Source organism: Tiliqua scincoides, chromosome 4 (assembly GCF_035046505.1).
Source record: "Tiliqua scincoides isolate rTilSci1 chromosome 4, rTilSci1.hap2, whole genome shotgun sequence".
NCBI classification, from domain to species: domain Eukaryota; kingdom Metazoa; phylum Chordata; class Lepidosauria; order Squamata; family Scincidae; genus Tiliqua; species Tiliqua scincoides.
This window is the reverse complement of record NC_089824.1, coordinates 218,742,779-218,755,474: the sequence shown is the minus strand read 5'-3', so window position 1 is coordinate 218,755,474 and position 12,696 is coordinate 218,742,779. Positions and strand designations below refer to the sequence as shown.

Here is a 12,696-nt window from a genome sequence, read left to right as displayed (position 1 = left end):
CCATTGCCATCATCATCATCATCAGTTGCCTCCATCCAGTAAATGACATCCACGCATGGAAGCAACCTGTAGCACTCCAGGGGCAGTCAATGCAGACTGCATGTCCTCATGCACCCTCCCAAGCTGTGAAAAGGGAAATCAAAATTACCAAGTGGTTGGACTGCCTTCTGTACGAACTGAGCCTACAGTGTTATTTGGGGCTATGAAGCTCAAAAGCAAAATGCCACGAGGAATATGAAGTTTACAAAATTATAAATAGGTGGAGAGACTGGATAGAAATATCTAGGATGAGAGCCATCCTTGAGAGTCAGGATGGTGTAGTGTTCTGGTACTGAACTTGGAAGAACCAGGTTCAAATCCCTGCTCAGTCATGAAACGTCCTGGGTGAACTTGGGCCAGTCACCATCTCTCAGTTTTACCTACCGCACAGGGTTGTTGTGAAGACAAAAAGGATGGGTGAACAGAGGCATCCCTGGGGTGGGTGCCACCCAGTTTGGCGGTTATCTGAAGAGACTTTGTGTCCCATGCGGCAGCCCCTGATCTTAAATTTACCAAACGAGAGAGAAATTTCTCTTAAGAGGCTAAGTGCAAAGTTCTGCATGGGGTCACCAATATCTTAATCCCCTTCCTGGACCCAACCCTGCTACACAGGCCATGCGCACTTGTGAATACAGAATAGCTGGTGCAGGTGCAAGTAGACCCCTCCACATCGTGGAGGTATACCTCTGTGTAATGGAACTGTTGTTCCCTTACCTAGGGGAGACCTCTGCAACTGCCCCCACCGCCACCGGATTCAGCTGTCACCGTTTTAGTACCACTTCATCAACAGGAGGTGTAAAGGATAAGATTGGACTATAAGCCTGCCCTTTTTCAATAGGGCTGCTTCTGATACCTAGACCTAGATTCACATTCCAGTGACCTCTCACTATTCCCCCACCCACTTTCTCGCCTTTCATTTAGTTTACAAAGTTGCCCACTAGCAAAGAAGAGGAAACTTCAAGATGCAGAGGCTGAACATCTGGCGTCCAAGAGGAAATCCCACCCCCTTAAGCTAGCCCTTGATGAAGGCTACAATGTGGACAGTGATGGAAGTGAAGAAACAGAAGTAAAGGAAGAGTCTGTGACGGACGACTCAGAGGGCACGTTGGAGGAGGAAGAGGCTGAGACAATAAACCAGGAGGAGACCTCCAGCAGCCCTCAGCCAACAGGTGATTTATTTCATTATCGACTGCAGAGATTTATTGTGTGGATGAAAGCAAGCCGCGGAGTGTTAACTACCTGGAGTTATAGCTCCCCTAAATAATATATAGATGGGTTCTCCAGTGTAACTGGAACAAGAAAGCAGCTGTATTTAATTGGAGACAGGATCGTCCTGAGTATGACTGCATTATACGTGCCATGGAAATGTTTGACTTTAGTTTAAAAGCATTTTCGTATCTTGCTTCAGAAAATCAAAAACCTTTTGATTTTGAAAAACTCTTGATTATTTAAAAAAAACACTGGCTTTGGGAAGGAAAAGGAACATGAATGTGGTTACAAACACCTCTATCCATCCCTTTGAATAATTGCTGAATGAGTCACTAGAGTCTGTATTGAAAATCTAGAGTGCCGTGATAACTACAGTAGTATTTTGTACCACTGTGAGTTGCACATAGATATACAAAAATCTACAGCCACCACACAACTCTAGTTTTAAAAAAAATTTAAAAATGACTGTAGGCTGCTGTGGCTTGTGTGACAGCTGTCTAATGGGGTTGCCTCTGGGAGCACTCAGCAAAGGACCTCTGCGAGCAATTCCAATTAGTCTCGGGACCAGTGCTCCCAAGCAGGGAGACTGCCACCTGGGAACAAACAAGAGTGGGATGCTCAGTGCCATCACCAAGCCCGGTACCTGTTATGCTGGTGGGGACAGGATGGGAGCAGATAGGGGTCTGTGCATACATAAGAACATAAGAACAGCCCCACCGGATCAGGCCATAGGCCCATCTAGTCCAGCTTCCTGTATCTCACAGCGGCCCACCAAATGCCCCAGGGAGCACGCCTGATAACAAGAGACCTGCATCCTGGTGCCCTCCCTTGCATCTGGCATTCTGACATAACCCATTTCTAAAATCAGGAGGTTGCACATACACATCATGGCCTTGTAACCTGTAATAAATTTTTCCTGCAGAAACTTGTCCAATCCCCTTTTAAAGGCATCTAGGCCAGATGCCATCACCACATCCTGTGGCAAGGAGTTCCACAGACCAACCAGACCATCCATACAAAGGCCTCAGAAACTGGGCCTACCTGGGGCTCTGGCACACCCTGACACTTGCTCTGACTGTGCCTGTGGGCATGAATGAACAGTGGGATCTTCCTAATTTACTTGATATGCAATCCATCCCCGCCATTTTTAACCCTTCTCCTAAAAAAGCTTGGGTGAAATGCGTTTTGCTATATGGTCTCCTGAAGCTTTTTTGACTTCCGATACAATGCCATGCCAATTTCTATGGCCTAAAGCATCCCCAGTGATATTCCCAGAAAAGGATGGCCAACAGGCAGCCCACAGAACATGTAAGTCCTGAGGGAACCACCTTTAGGTGGTCCCCAATGGCCCTTCCATAGGGGTAGTCAACTGTTACCTTCAGTATTTCATATAAGTGGAATTGTGTCGCTACAAAACCATGTGCATCTTGGAAGAACAAAAGATCTGTACCAACTCTACTGTATGTATCATTATCAGACAACTGGGGGAGGGGGGAGTAAGTAATAAATAATTTTTAAAAAGATTTAACAAAAATACGTTCAAAAACTATGAGAAATATAAATAAAAATAGCAAATCAATTACAAATATACAACAGAGCAAAGCAAGATAACAGCTACACTTTAAAACAGTGACGCAAAATCCCTTAGTAGAAAAACTGGGGAGGAGAGGAATGGTACTTAACAATTACAAAAGAAAAACTTAAATATCCGAGTGCATTTTTAAAAAGTTTTGACCAGCTGCCTGAAATTTTAAAGTCCCTTAAAATTTTAAGATACTCTTAAAAGAATCTTTCACGAATGCCCTCTCTCCCCCGTGGCACTAGCCTTCTACCAGCCCTCCACACCTGTGACACCCTTACCGCTAAGTGAAGAAACTTCTTTACAGAGTCTGACCATGTGTGATGGGTTTGGATCATGTGTCAAAATATGTTTTCAGTCTAGTGGTTGGAGAGCAGCAAATGTTTCATAAGAACAGAGAAGCTGAACATCCTTGCTTTAAGAAGCAAACTGTTGTTCAAAGTAATATCACATTCAGAGTCATTTACTTTCTGTCCTGTGTTATGCACATAGCAAGAGAGGTTGAGGATGACATGGGAGGCATCTCCTCCATTTTGCTGTAGCGGCCTGGAATCGCTCCAACGGGTGGAGCGGCCGCTTGCACACCGCAATGAGGTGTGGTGCAAAACTTAGTGCCTTGCGCCCCCTCTAGCTATGCTACTGGGGAGATTTAATTTCATTGTACCTTTATGAGAAACAGGGGGCAGCAATGCATTGGATAACATGGTGGGAAGTGATCCACTCTTTTTTTTATATGGAGTTTGCTAGAGAATTCTGAGCATAGCCCAAATGTAGGAACTACATTTGAGTAGCAGGCAGTTCCTTGCATGAACCAGATAGCCAAGGGGCATACTAAAGAACAGCGTACAAACCTAGAAGAAAGTATACTTGAAACTGAATTCACACTGACAAAGCTGAGTGGCCGGCACGTGTGCAGCAATACAGTTCATTTCTGTAACTAGTCATTTCTACATGTGGAACAGGCTTTTTTCCCCACTAGATGCTGCACCTAGACGGACCCTTTTGTAACATGACAGGTAAAACCAAGGAGAATCATGCCTCTGGTTTTCCCTTCTCCCAGTATTTCATGGCTGTATGTGCTGTACTGTGTTTGGCGGCAGACATGGGGCCAGTGAGAAGCTGGAACTATATCCATTCTGCTGTGCCTGCTGTCCTTACTAAGAGCACAATCCTATACATGTCTACTTGAATTCAATGGGACTTACTCCCAGGTGTGTATATGATTGCAGCCTAAGCCGGAGAGCAAACTGATATCTGACTACTATTTATCTACCACTTTCAGAACAAGGACAACTATTTCATACTGAAAAGTACACATTGCATAATTTAACATAACAAAAAGGGTGTCTATACCAGGCACAATCTGGCAGGGGTGCAAAATGGACATCAAAAGTCCATTACCATACGCTGATAATTCTTTAAAAATAATAAGCGTATTGTAAGACTTTTGAAGTCCATTTTGCACCCCTGTCCAGACTGTGCCTGGGGTAGGCACGCTTTTTGTCCAAATCAGTTGGTTTCAGTTGAAACCTTTATTTATTTATTTTATTTAAGAGATTTATACCCCGCCTTTCCACACTGCTTGAGGGCCCTCAAGGCAGCTTTCCATTAACTGCAGAGGATACCAATTCCCCAAAAGCTCTGGGCCACTGAGAATAAAGAGTTACTGGTATAGCCAAAGACAGTTGCTCTGGGACCTCAAACGCATTGCTCTCCCAGGTAAAACATAGGAAACAATGCATGCCTTCTGAGTGATGTTTTCTACACCAAAATATTGATCTAGAGAGGTGCAAAACCAATTGCGCAAGTACATAGCTCATTACATTTGGTCAGAAGCTGACATTCATCTCATCAGAGGAAGCAGTTTTAAGTGAGGAAACTGGCTGCTTACCTGGCGTTGCTGAATGCAGTGAGTCTCGTCACATCAGGAAACAGCAAGATTTGGGTTTCAATTAAACATTCAAAATGGGCTATTTACACTCTTATGTCATTTTTCCTCCCTCTCCCTTTCTTTCCCCTTTACAGGGCAAAGCCCCCAAACCCCACTTTATGGGCAAAGTATGGGAAGTATTGCACCTGGTCTGCTCAAGGCCAGCTACAACAGCTATCAAGAAATAATTGCCAACTCTCTTTTAAATCTAGGCCAAATAGCAGAAGGAACTCTGGCAGCCAAGGGGCAGGTGACCAAAAGTGAAGGACAAGTCTCTAAAGCCAGTGGGAATGTCATGCACTTGGTGCATGAAGGAGCAGCAGAGGAGGAGGAGGAAGAGGAGGAGGAAGAGGAGGAGGAGGAGGCAGTTGAGGAGGAATGTGAAAAAGAGATCATCATCCAGACGGAGGATGCAGAGGAAGTCATTGAGGTCACCAGTGAGCGCAGCAGTGACTTGTGCCTGGAACACCGAGATGAGGAGGTCAGCTGTGAGGAATCCTGCAAACTGCAAAAAGAGGAAGAAGAGGAGGAGGAAGATGAGGATAATGAAGAAGAGGAGGAGGAGGAAGAAGAAGAAGACGAATATGAGGAGGAAGACGAGGAAGAAGAGGAGGAGGAGGCAGCAACTGAAGTGATCTGTGAAGAAGCTCCGCGGGCATCTCAGGACTCCCCCAAAACCCACTGTGAAGGAGAGATGGTCAGCCCCAAGCCTGAGTATTCTGTGATTGTGGAGGTGAGATCAGACGACGATAAGGACGATGATTCCCACTCCCAGAAATCTACTGTGACTGATGAGTCTGAGATGTATGACATGATGACTCGGGGGAACCTGGGCCTCTTGGAACAGGCCATTGCGCTGAAAGCTGAGCAAGTGAAGGTCGTGAGGGAACCAAGCCAGCTGACAGGGGAGCATGCCAAACATTTGCAGGTGGCGGAGAAGCAAAACAAAGCCCTGGACTCCATCAGAAAGAGCTACTACAGCAAAGGTGAGGACACCGTATCATCTTTCTCCCTCCCAGTGGCAAAGAAATGTAGTTTGCTTGCGCCTTGGAGCCCAAACCTGATTGATCTGTAGCATCTGGGTTCAACCCCCTTCAGAGGGCATCTATCTTTCCAGCCCACTGCTTTCAGTTACAATGGCTTGTGCAGGGTCATTCTGGCCTGAATCATGACTACAGTAAATACCAAAGAATTAAACCATGCTAGCAGGCCATTCTACACACATAAGAACATAAGAAGAGCCCTGCTGGATCAGGTCCAGGGCCCATCTAGTCCAGCTTCCTGAATCTCTCAGCACCCCACCTCACCCCTGTATCTCACAGCACCCCACATTGTCCCCTCAGGGAGCACAGACAAGACCACAAGATACTTGCATCTTGCTGCCACCTCCCTGCATCTAGCATTCTTTTTACGCTCACACCCCACCAGCAAAGACATCAGATTGCAATTGGGTTGAACTTACGCTACTTTGTTAAACACAGTGACCAATTTTTAATGCATGAAACCTGCTGAATATACTTTTCTTCCTTCCTCCACAAAATAATTTGGGAATAGGTTGGCAACCTTCAGTCTCGAAAGACTATGGTATAAGCCTACAGCACCCGGTATTCCCAGGCGGTCTCCCATCCAAGTACTAACCAGGCCTGACCCTGCTTAGCTTCCAAGATCAGATGAGATCGGACATGTGCAGGTTCAGGGCAAACAGAAAGGAAGCATTTCTTCATACAGTTTAATAAACATGGAAGGGCAGCCCAATCCTAAGCTTCCCAGCACCCGCTGGAGCAGTGGCACCAAAGCGGGTACCGCTGTATCCAGCAGGTGTCGGGAAACCTCTGGGAATCTCCAGCTTTTGTTCCCTTCCCCCGGGGAAAGTCCCAAGCCCTGTAATGGGGCTTCTCAAGTCTGCACCAGCTATTTTTCTGGCACAGACTTGAGTGACTCCATGTCAGACTTTTCAGCCCAATACAGAGTTTATGATCTGATGGAGCAGGGCTCTGCCCATCTCACCCTCTCTCGGGTTGGTTCTGATAAGCAGGTGCTCGAGGAGAACACCTGGAGATAGAACATTTCTTTGCAAGGACATCTGGCCGGCCACTCTTAGAGAATCATTTGGCCTGATCCATCAAGGCAGTTCCTATAGTCATTTTGTTGTTATTGAAATTGAACTGCATTCAGCAGTACAAAGGGCTGCTTGAGCAGCTGCAGCTTATGCCAAGCCACAGAATATCACAATACTAGAAGAATTATAAGACAGGGAGTAGTCTCCCAATGCCATGCTGTACCATCACCGTGCGCAGGCCATATTCTTTTAATACTATACCCATATCCTCTTCCTCTCTAGATACCTTTGTAGCCATTAGTTGAAGTGACACTGAAATTTTGCTTAAAGCAAAATTCAAAACTAACTCAAAAGTTCTTCCTTAGAGGACCCACAGAACTTCACAGAACTTCACAGAAAGCAAAAAAGAATCTTGATTAACCTAGTTAGAATTTTCATAGAAGTTTTGCACCTTTTGACAATGTTCATCCTGTTTCACCTTCCCCATGCATTTCCTAGATCCCTCAAGACCTGAAAAGCGCGAGATCAAATGCCCAACTCCTGGCTGTGATGGCACGGGCCATGTCACAGGGCTCTATCCTCACCATCGCAGTTTGTCTGGCTGTCCGCACAAAGACAGGATCCCTCCTGAGAGTGAGTGTGAAATAAAGCTATTTATGCCACAGAACTGGTTTGATTGATGTTACCACTGTCAGTGGCGCAGCTAGAGTGCACACCTCCGTTTTGCTCCCCCTGGCTGGAATGGCTCCAAGGGGAGGGGGAGGGGCCATTTGCACTCTGCGGTGAGGCTCCCTGCAAAACTTAGTGCTTTGCACCCCCTCTAGCTACTTCACTGGCTACTGTCACTACTGCTTGTTTGAATTAGTGATGTATGGATTAACATACTTGATCAGATCCAGCAGCTCTGGTGCATACGAACCAGGGCCGGGGGTGTTCCAGGTGCAGCCTGACAAAGGTGAGAGTGGGAGAAGGGAAAAAAAGCATTCTGATAGTAACTAAGCATGCATGACACATGCAGAAATCCATGCTTTACATATCACAATTCCCAGGCTCTGATCCAAGTGAAAGGATCTCAGACAGCAGTGCTGGGAAAGGAGCTTCTGCAAGTGACCCTGAGTGTCACAACTATTCAAAATACACAGTAGTGAACTAGACTGGCCAATGGTCCATCTCAGTATGTCATGTGCTCAGGAAAAATGGAATGTGAAGAAGCAGTAAAGGCTTGGGAAAAAAGGCCCTTCATACATTTCATTTCTAGATGTACATCAACAATATTTTAAGCAGAAACCTTAAAAAATTGAAGTCATTCTTTGCTAATGATACATTAGAACTGCAATTCTGTGTATGTCTACTCAGAAGTAAGTCCTATTATGTTTAATGGGACTGTCAGAGAAAGGGGTAGAGAAGTGAGTCCTGACAGAAGGTAAGCTGCCCAAGGGGAAGAGGGCCCAATGGTTAGTGCATTTATACCCCTTCCTGCTCCTTGCTTTTCATTTCTGGAACTGCAGCCGAACAGAAAAAAAGCCTTGGTCATTTGTATCTGCTACCAGGCTACAGAGACCAGGCAGGAAAGGGCTGCCTGGGGAAAAAAAAACACCCAAGAGAGCGCTAAACCCCAGGGTTCTTATTAAAAATCAAACCCATGGTAGTGTCTGCAGGGTGAAGAGACATGACAATACGCTGAATTTCCTATGAACATGAACTAGGCAGACTAAGGGTCAACATGCAACTAGTTTATTAAAAGTCCAAAAGAAAAGGAAATTAAACAATGTGGGAAATAAATGTGGTTGTAAAAGTACAAGCAGGCTGAAGGAAAATACCTGAGGTTGTCTGAAAAGCAGCAAGAGAAGTTGTCATCAAATGGATGCAGTACCCAGTAGTGCCCAGCAGATGGAGCAGGGATGTTTAGCACAAGATTAGGATTGCGCTGTAAGTTGTTTAGACTTTATTTAGTTTACAAATTCATTTATTTTAATGGTTATACTAACCAGTTAGTATGTGTACTTGATTTGGAAGTACATGAAATTTAAACTGGGAAAACTGATTTTAAGTCAATTATTTATCTCAGTCTTTTTCCTAGTGATATAAATCATTCTTTAAATTACCTTGATTTAAATCAACCTATCCTATAATCAAAATTAGCTACATGTGGCACCAGCACCAGATTTGCTGGGGGCCCTTGGCAAAGTCCTGCACCGGGGGGGGGGGGGAGCTTGGTACATTGGGTGCTATCACAGCAACCAGTACAGAAGTTTAGGGGTTGGTCAGGGCAGGAGGGCTTACTTGGCCCATATCTGACCTGTCAGATTTCTAATACCTGACTACAGAGCTGGTCTCATTTAAACTACATAGTATTTTCATTTATTAAAATATTTATGCTCCACTTTTCCAGCATTGTGTCCAAGGCAGCTTAGAATGATCAAAGAAAATCATATTAAAACAATTAAAAACTTCAACAGCAAGATCACTAGACAAAATGAGTCAAGACAAAACAGCTAAAAATAATCAAAGGCCCATTGAAATGAACAAATCTTAATGGACAAGGGATGGATCTTACCAAAGGAGGAAGAGCGATTCTGCTTGGAGGATTTTACAATTTGGAAAATAAAAGGGCACACGCACACCTTCTAGCATCTTGTAAGTGTTCTTAGGATGGATCCTAGCCAGTGGCGTAGCTAGAGAGGATGCAAAGCACTTAGTTTTAAAGGGAGAGTTTTGCTCCCACCATCTGGAATGGCTCCGAAAGGGAGAGGGAGGGGCCACTTGCACACTGCGGTGAAGTTCTCTACAAAACTTAGCAGTTTGCACCCCCTCTAGCTATGCAACTGATCTTGACTACCCCAAGACTTTGCTACCTTTATTGACTTTAACTGAGCTACCCCAAGACTTTGCTACCTTTACTGAATAAGCTTTGTCCAGGATGAGGCGGTCACCTGGTTTCCACATCACAGTTCTCAATTACATCAAATGGAAAACATCCATTTCGAAAGTTTGCTCCTGAAAGTGCAAAGTGACCTTAAGCACTCCATCACACTATCCCAAATTTGTACAGAACTCCTTATTAGAAAACTCTTCATAGTCCTTAAAAATAGACTGGGTTATGTAATATACGATACTACTGAAGTTAAGCACTTTGAAATCCCATTGATTCAAACGGGGCAGTTGGGTATGTGCTTAATTTTCCCTCTGAAATCAATGGGATTTCAGAGTGCTTAACTTCAGCTGAACATTGCTCCTAGTTTCATAAGCAGTTTTGATGTAGTCTTCAATTAATTTCATCATTATTGTTTTAAAGAAAATTGGACTGCAATTGAAAACACAAGAAGGATTTAGGAAGAATTCAGTCTTGCTAGGTTGAATTGGTCACTCCTTTTGTACCAATTTCCATGAAATGATTTTCTAATAAGAATTACCCTGTTAAAAAGCAAAAGAGAGAGGTTTCCACTCCATCAACATATTTTTACAAGTCAGCAGTGGAATGTGTGAAAATACAAAGGAATTTGATTTGATAGTCAATTCTTTTTTCTGTTTTTAAGTATTAAAAAGTATAAAGAGACACAAAAAGTTTCACATACTTTTTTCTCAAAGAGAAAATATTTATTGAAACACTCCAAAATAGTTTCTTTAACAGCATCACAGGGAACTGAGGACACTGCCTTATCAGTTATTTCAAAGGTCGCAAACGTGTTAAAAAAATGAGACAAGAGAATATCAGTTATTTTCTCTTCTGCATGCATTTAAAAAAAATTAGAACGAAAAAGCAAGCCATGTGTTTTCCAAGGAACCGAAAAACAAATTATTTTCTTTGCTTTTAAGGTCATCACCACAGGAGGCAGTAATCCTGAAGATTAAAATCATTTGCTAAAAAATCAGACTATGGATAAAAGCAAATACAATTCCAGTCATTTTAAAGTACCTGAAGGAGATAGGGAGAATTGTAATGAAGTAGCAAATAAAAATACATATGAAAGTGTTTTTTTTTATGATTTAACATTTCTATCTCACTCGTCGTACAAGGGGATCGGTACAGCTTACATCTGCTTCTCGGGCAGCTTCCTAGCTAGATCATGCTCATGTCTGAATTGGCTGAGTTTCAGCAGTACAGGTCCTTCATGGCCATTCACCATTGCCCCTAGAGCATTGTTTCCCAAATTGTGGGTTGGGACCCACCAGTGGGTCGCGACCTGGTTTTTGGTGGGTTGTGAAACTGACAAGCTGATAGCTGACAAGGAAAATATATTGAGCCCTACGGAAAGTGAAACTGAGCCCACATGTGCATGTTTACTTGAGAGTAGATTAATGTGCCTTGGCTCTTATCAAAGGCCAGGTGAAGGGGAATACAAAGCCATCAGAATGGTGGCCCCAATTCAATGAGCATGGAGCTCAACAAATGCTCCAGAAGGCAGTCCCCACCACCACCACCACCACTGTAAAAAGGATAAAAACAGAGGCTTGAGGCTTGCATTTTTTTTAGCCTCGTAAAGCTAGGTGGGTCCGGATGGAGGGCTGTTTTGAAAAGTGGGCCCCAGAGCTGAAAAGTTTGGGAACCACTGCTCTCATAGGGACAATCACCCATGGAAGGCCAAAACAAAATTTGAACCAGGGGTTTCCGGTATGACAGCTCGTATTTTTAACCTGTGCAATATACCAGCTCAGGACACTCATATCTGACTCCCAGTCAATTGGACTGGAAGTTTATCAGGTCCAGAAGGATCCAAGAATGATGAAAAAATTCTTTCTGCCCAGGGTGGATTCCAAGGGATCCAACAGATCTGTTGATTTCAAAGAAACACATTGTGCTGAGACTTGATGATACATCTGTCCTCATATGTTTTGTTTTTTAAATCATGATCATGTTTTTTCTACCATCCTCCTTTGTATCCTTCTCCTTCCCCTCTTTTCTATAAAGTCCTGGCCATGCACGAGAATGTATTAAAATGCCCGACGCCTGGATGCACTGGACAGGGGCATGTGAACAGCAACCGCAACACACACCGAAGGTAGGTGTTTTCACTTTCTTTTCATAGCTCACTTTTCCTAAAAACCCATGTAGAAACTGTTCAAATGGCTTTTTCGGGGGGGGGGGGGGTTAAAAATTCAGTCTCTGTTACACAGGTAAACTCAGCTAGATAAATTATTGGACTAAAGGTTTAGTCTGTGGATGTTTTGCTAAAAGACTGTTTAGGCCAATGTATTCAATTTAAGGCTGAGCCTACTATAAACCTACAAAGGTAGAGCCATAAACATGATAAATACTGTTGCTTAATTTGTTGTTCATTCTGAGTGTGGAAACCAAAAGAAATTGATCTGGCAAATGGTTCCTTGTAGGCTTAGACTAGAAGCTGAAAGGAAAATTAGATCCATTCGCTCAATTAACTGAGAAGAACAATTGGACTTTAAACACCAGCTAGCAAGTGACAGAGAGGGAAATTAAATCTCCGCAGCTGCCAGTGAGGAGGGCAAGAGTTGTGCTGCCTTTTGCAACCCCATTGGTTTCACAAATGCCCCACATCCTTCCTCCCCATCCTAGTGTTGCCCAAGCCCCCTTGTGTAATAAAGTTTAAATATGGCAGGCAAAGGGACACCACAACAATCACAACAGCTTCTCCACTCGTACTGAAGCTGGTTCCTGCCACAATGATATCAAGAACTGAGACTGGTGATATATGGGCTGATGTGAACAAGTCCCTTGAGACGGTTTGCTGGCACAAAAGAAATATAAGGTTGGGCCATAAGCAGCCTAATTTTCTGCATGCCTCACATACCTGACTATGGGCGCAATCCTAACACACCCTTGGGCCTGCGCAAATCCCTTGCACCAGCACAGGAGTGTCGCAAAAGTGCCATAAAGCACTTTTGTGCTACTTGTGGGGAGCTAGG

At 44.0% G+C, this 12,696-nt stretch overlaps 1 protein-coding gene across 1 annotated transcript in view; it reads left to right on the top strand.

Moving 5' to 3' along the window:
• MYT1 (myelin transcription factor 1) overlaps positions 1–12,696 on the top strand; it is a 76,827-nt gene that overhangs the window by 10,059 nt on the left and 54,072 nt on the right. Inside the window, exons 4-8 of the mRNA XM_066624732.1 lie at positions 961–1,208; positions 4,853–5,076; positions 5,116–5,743; positions 7,315–7,449; positions 11,726–11,816. Coding sequence (XP_066480829.1) covers positions 961–1,208; positions 4,853–5,076; positions 5,116–5,743; positions 7,315–7,449; positions 11,726–11,816 — 1,326 coding nt within the window. The remainder of the gene's footprint in view (positions 1–960; positions 1,209–4,852; positions 5,077–5,115; positions 5,744–7,314; positions 7,450–11,725; positions 11,817–12,696) is intronic.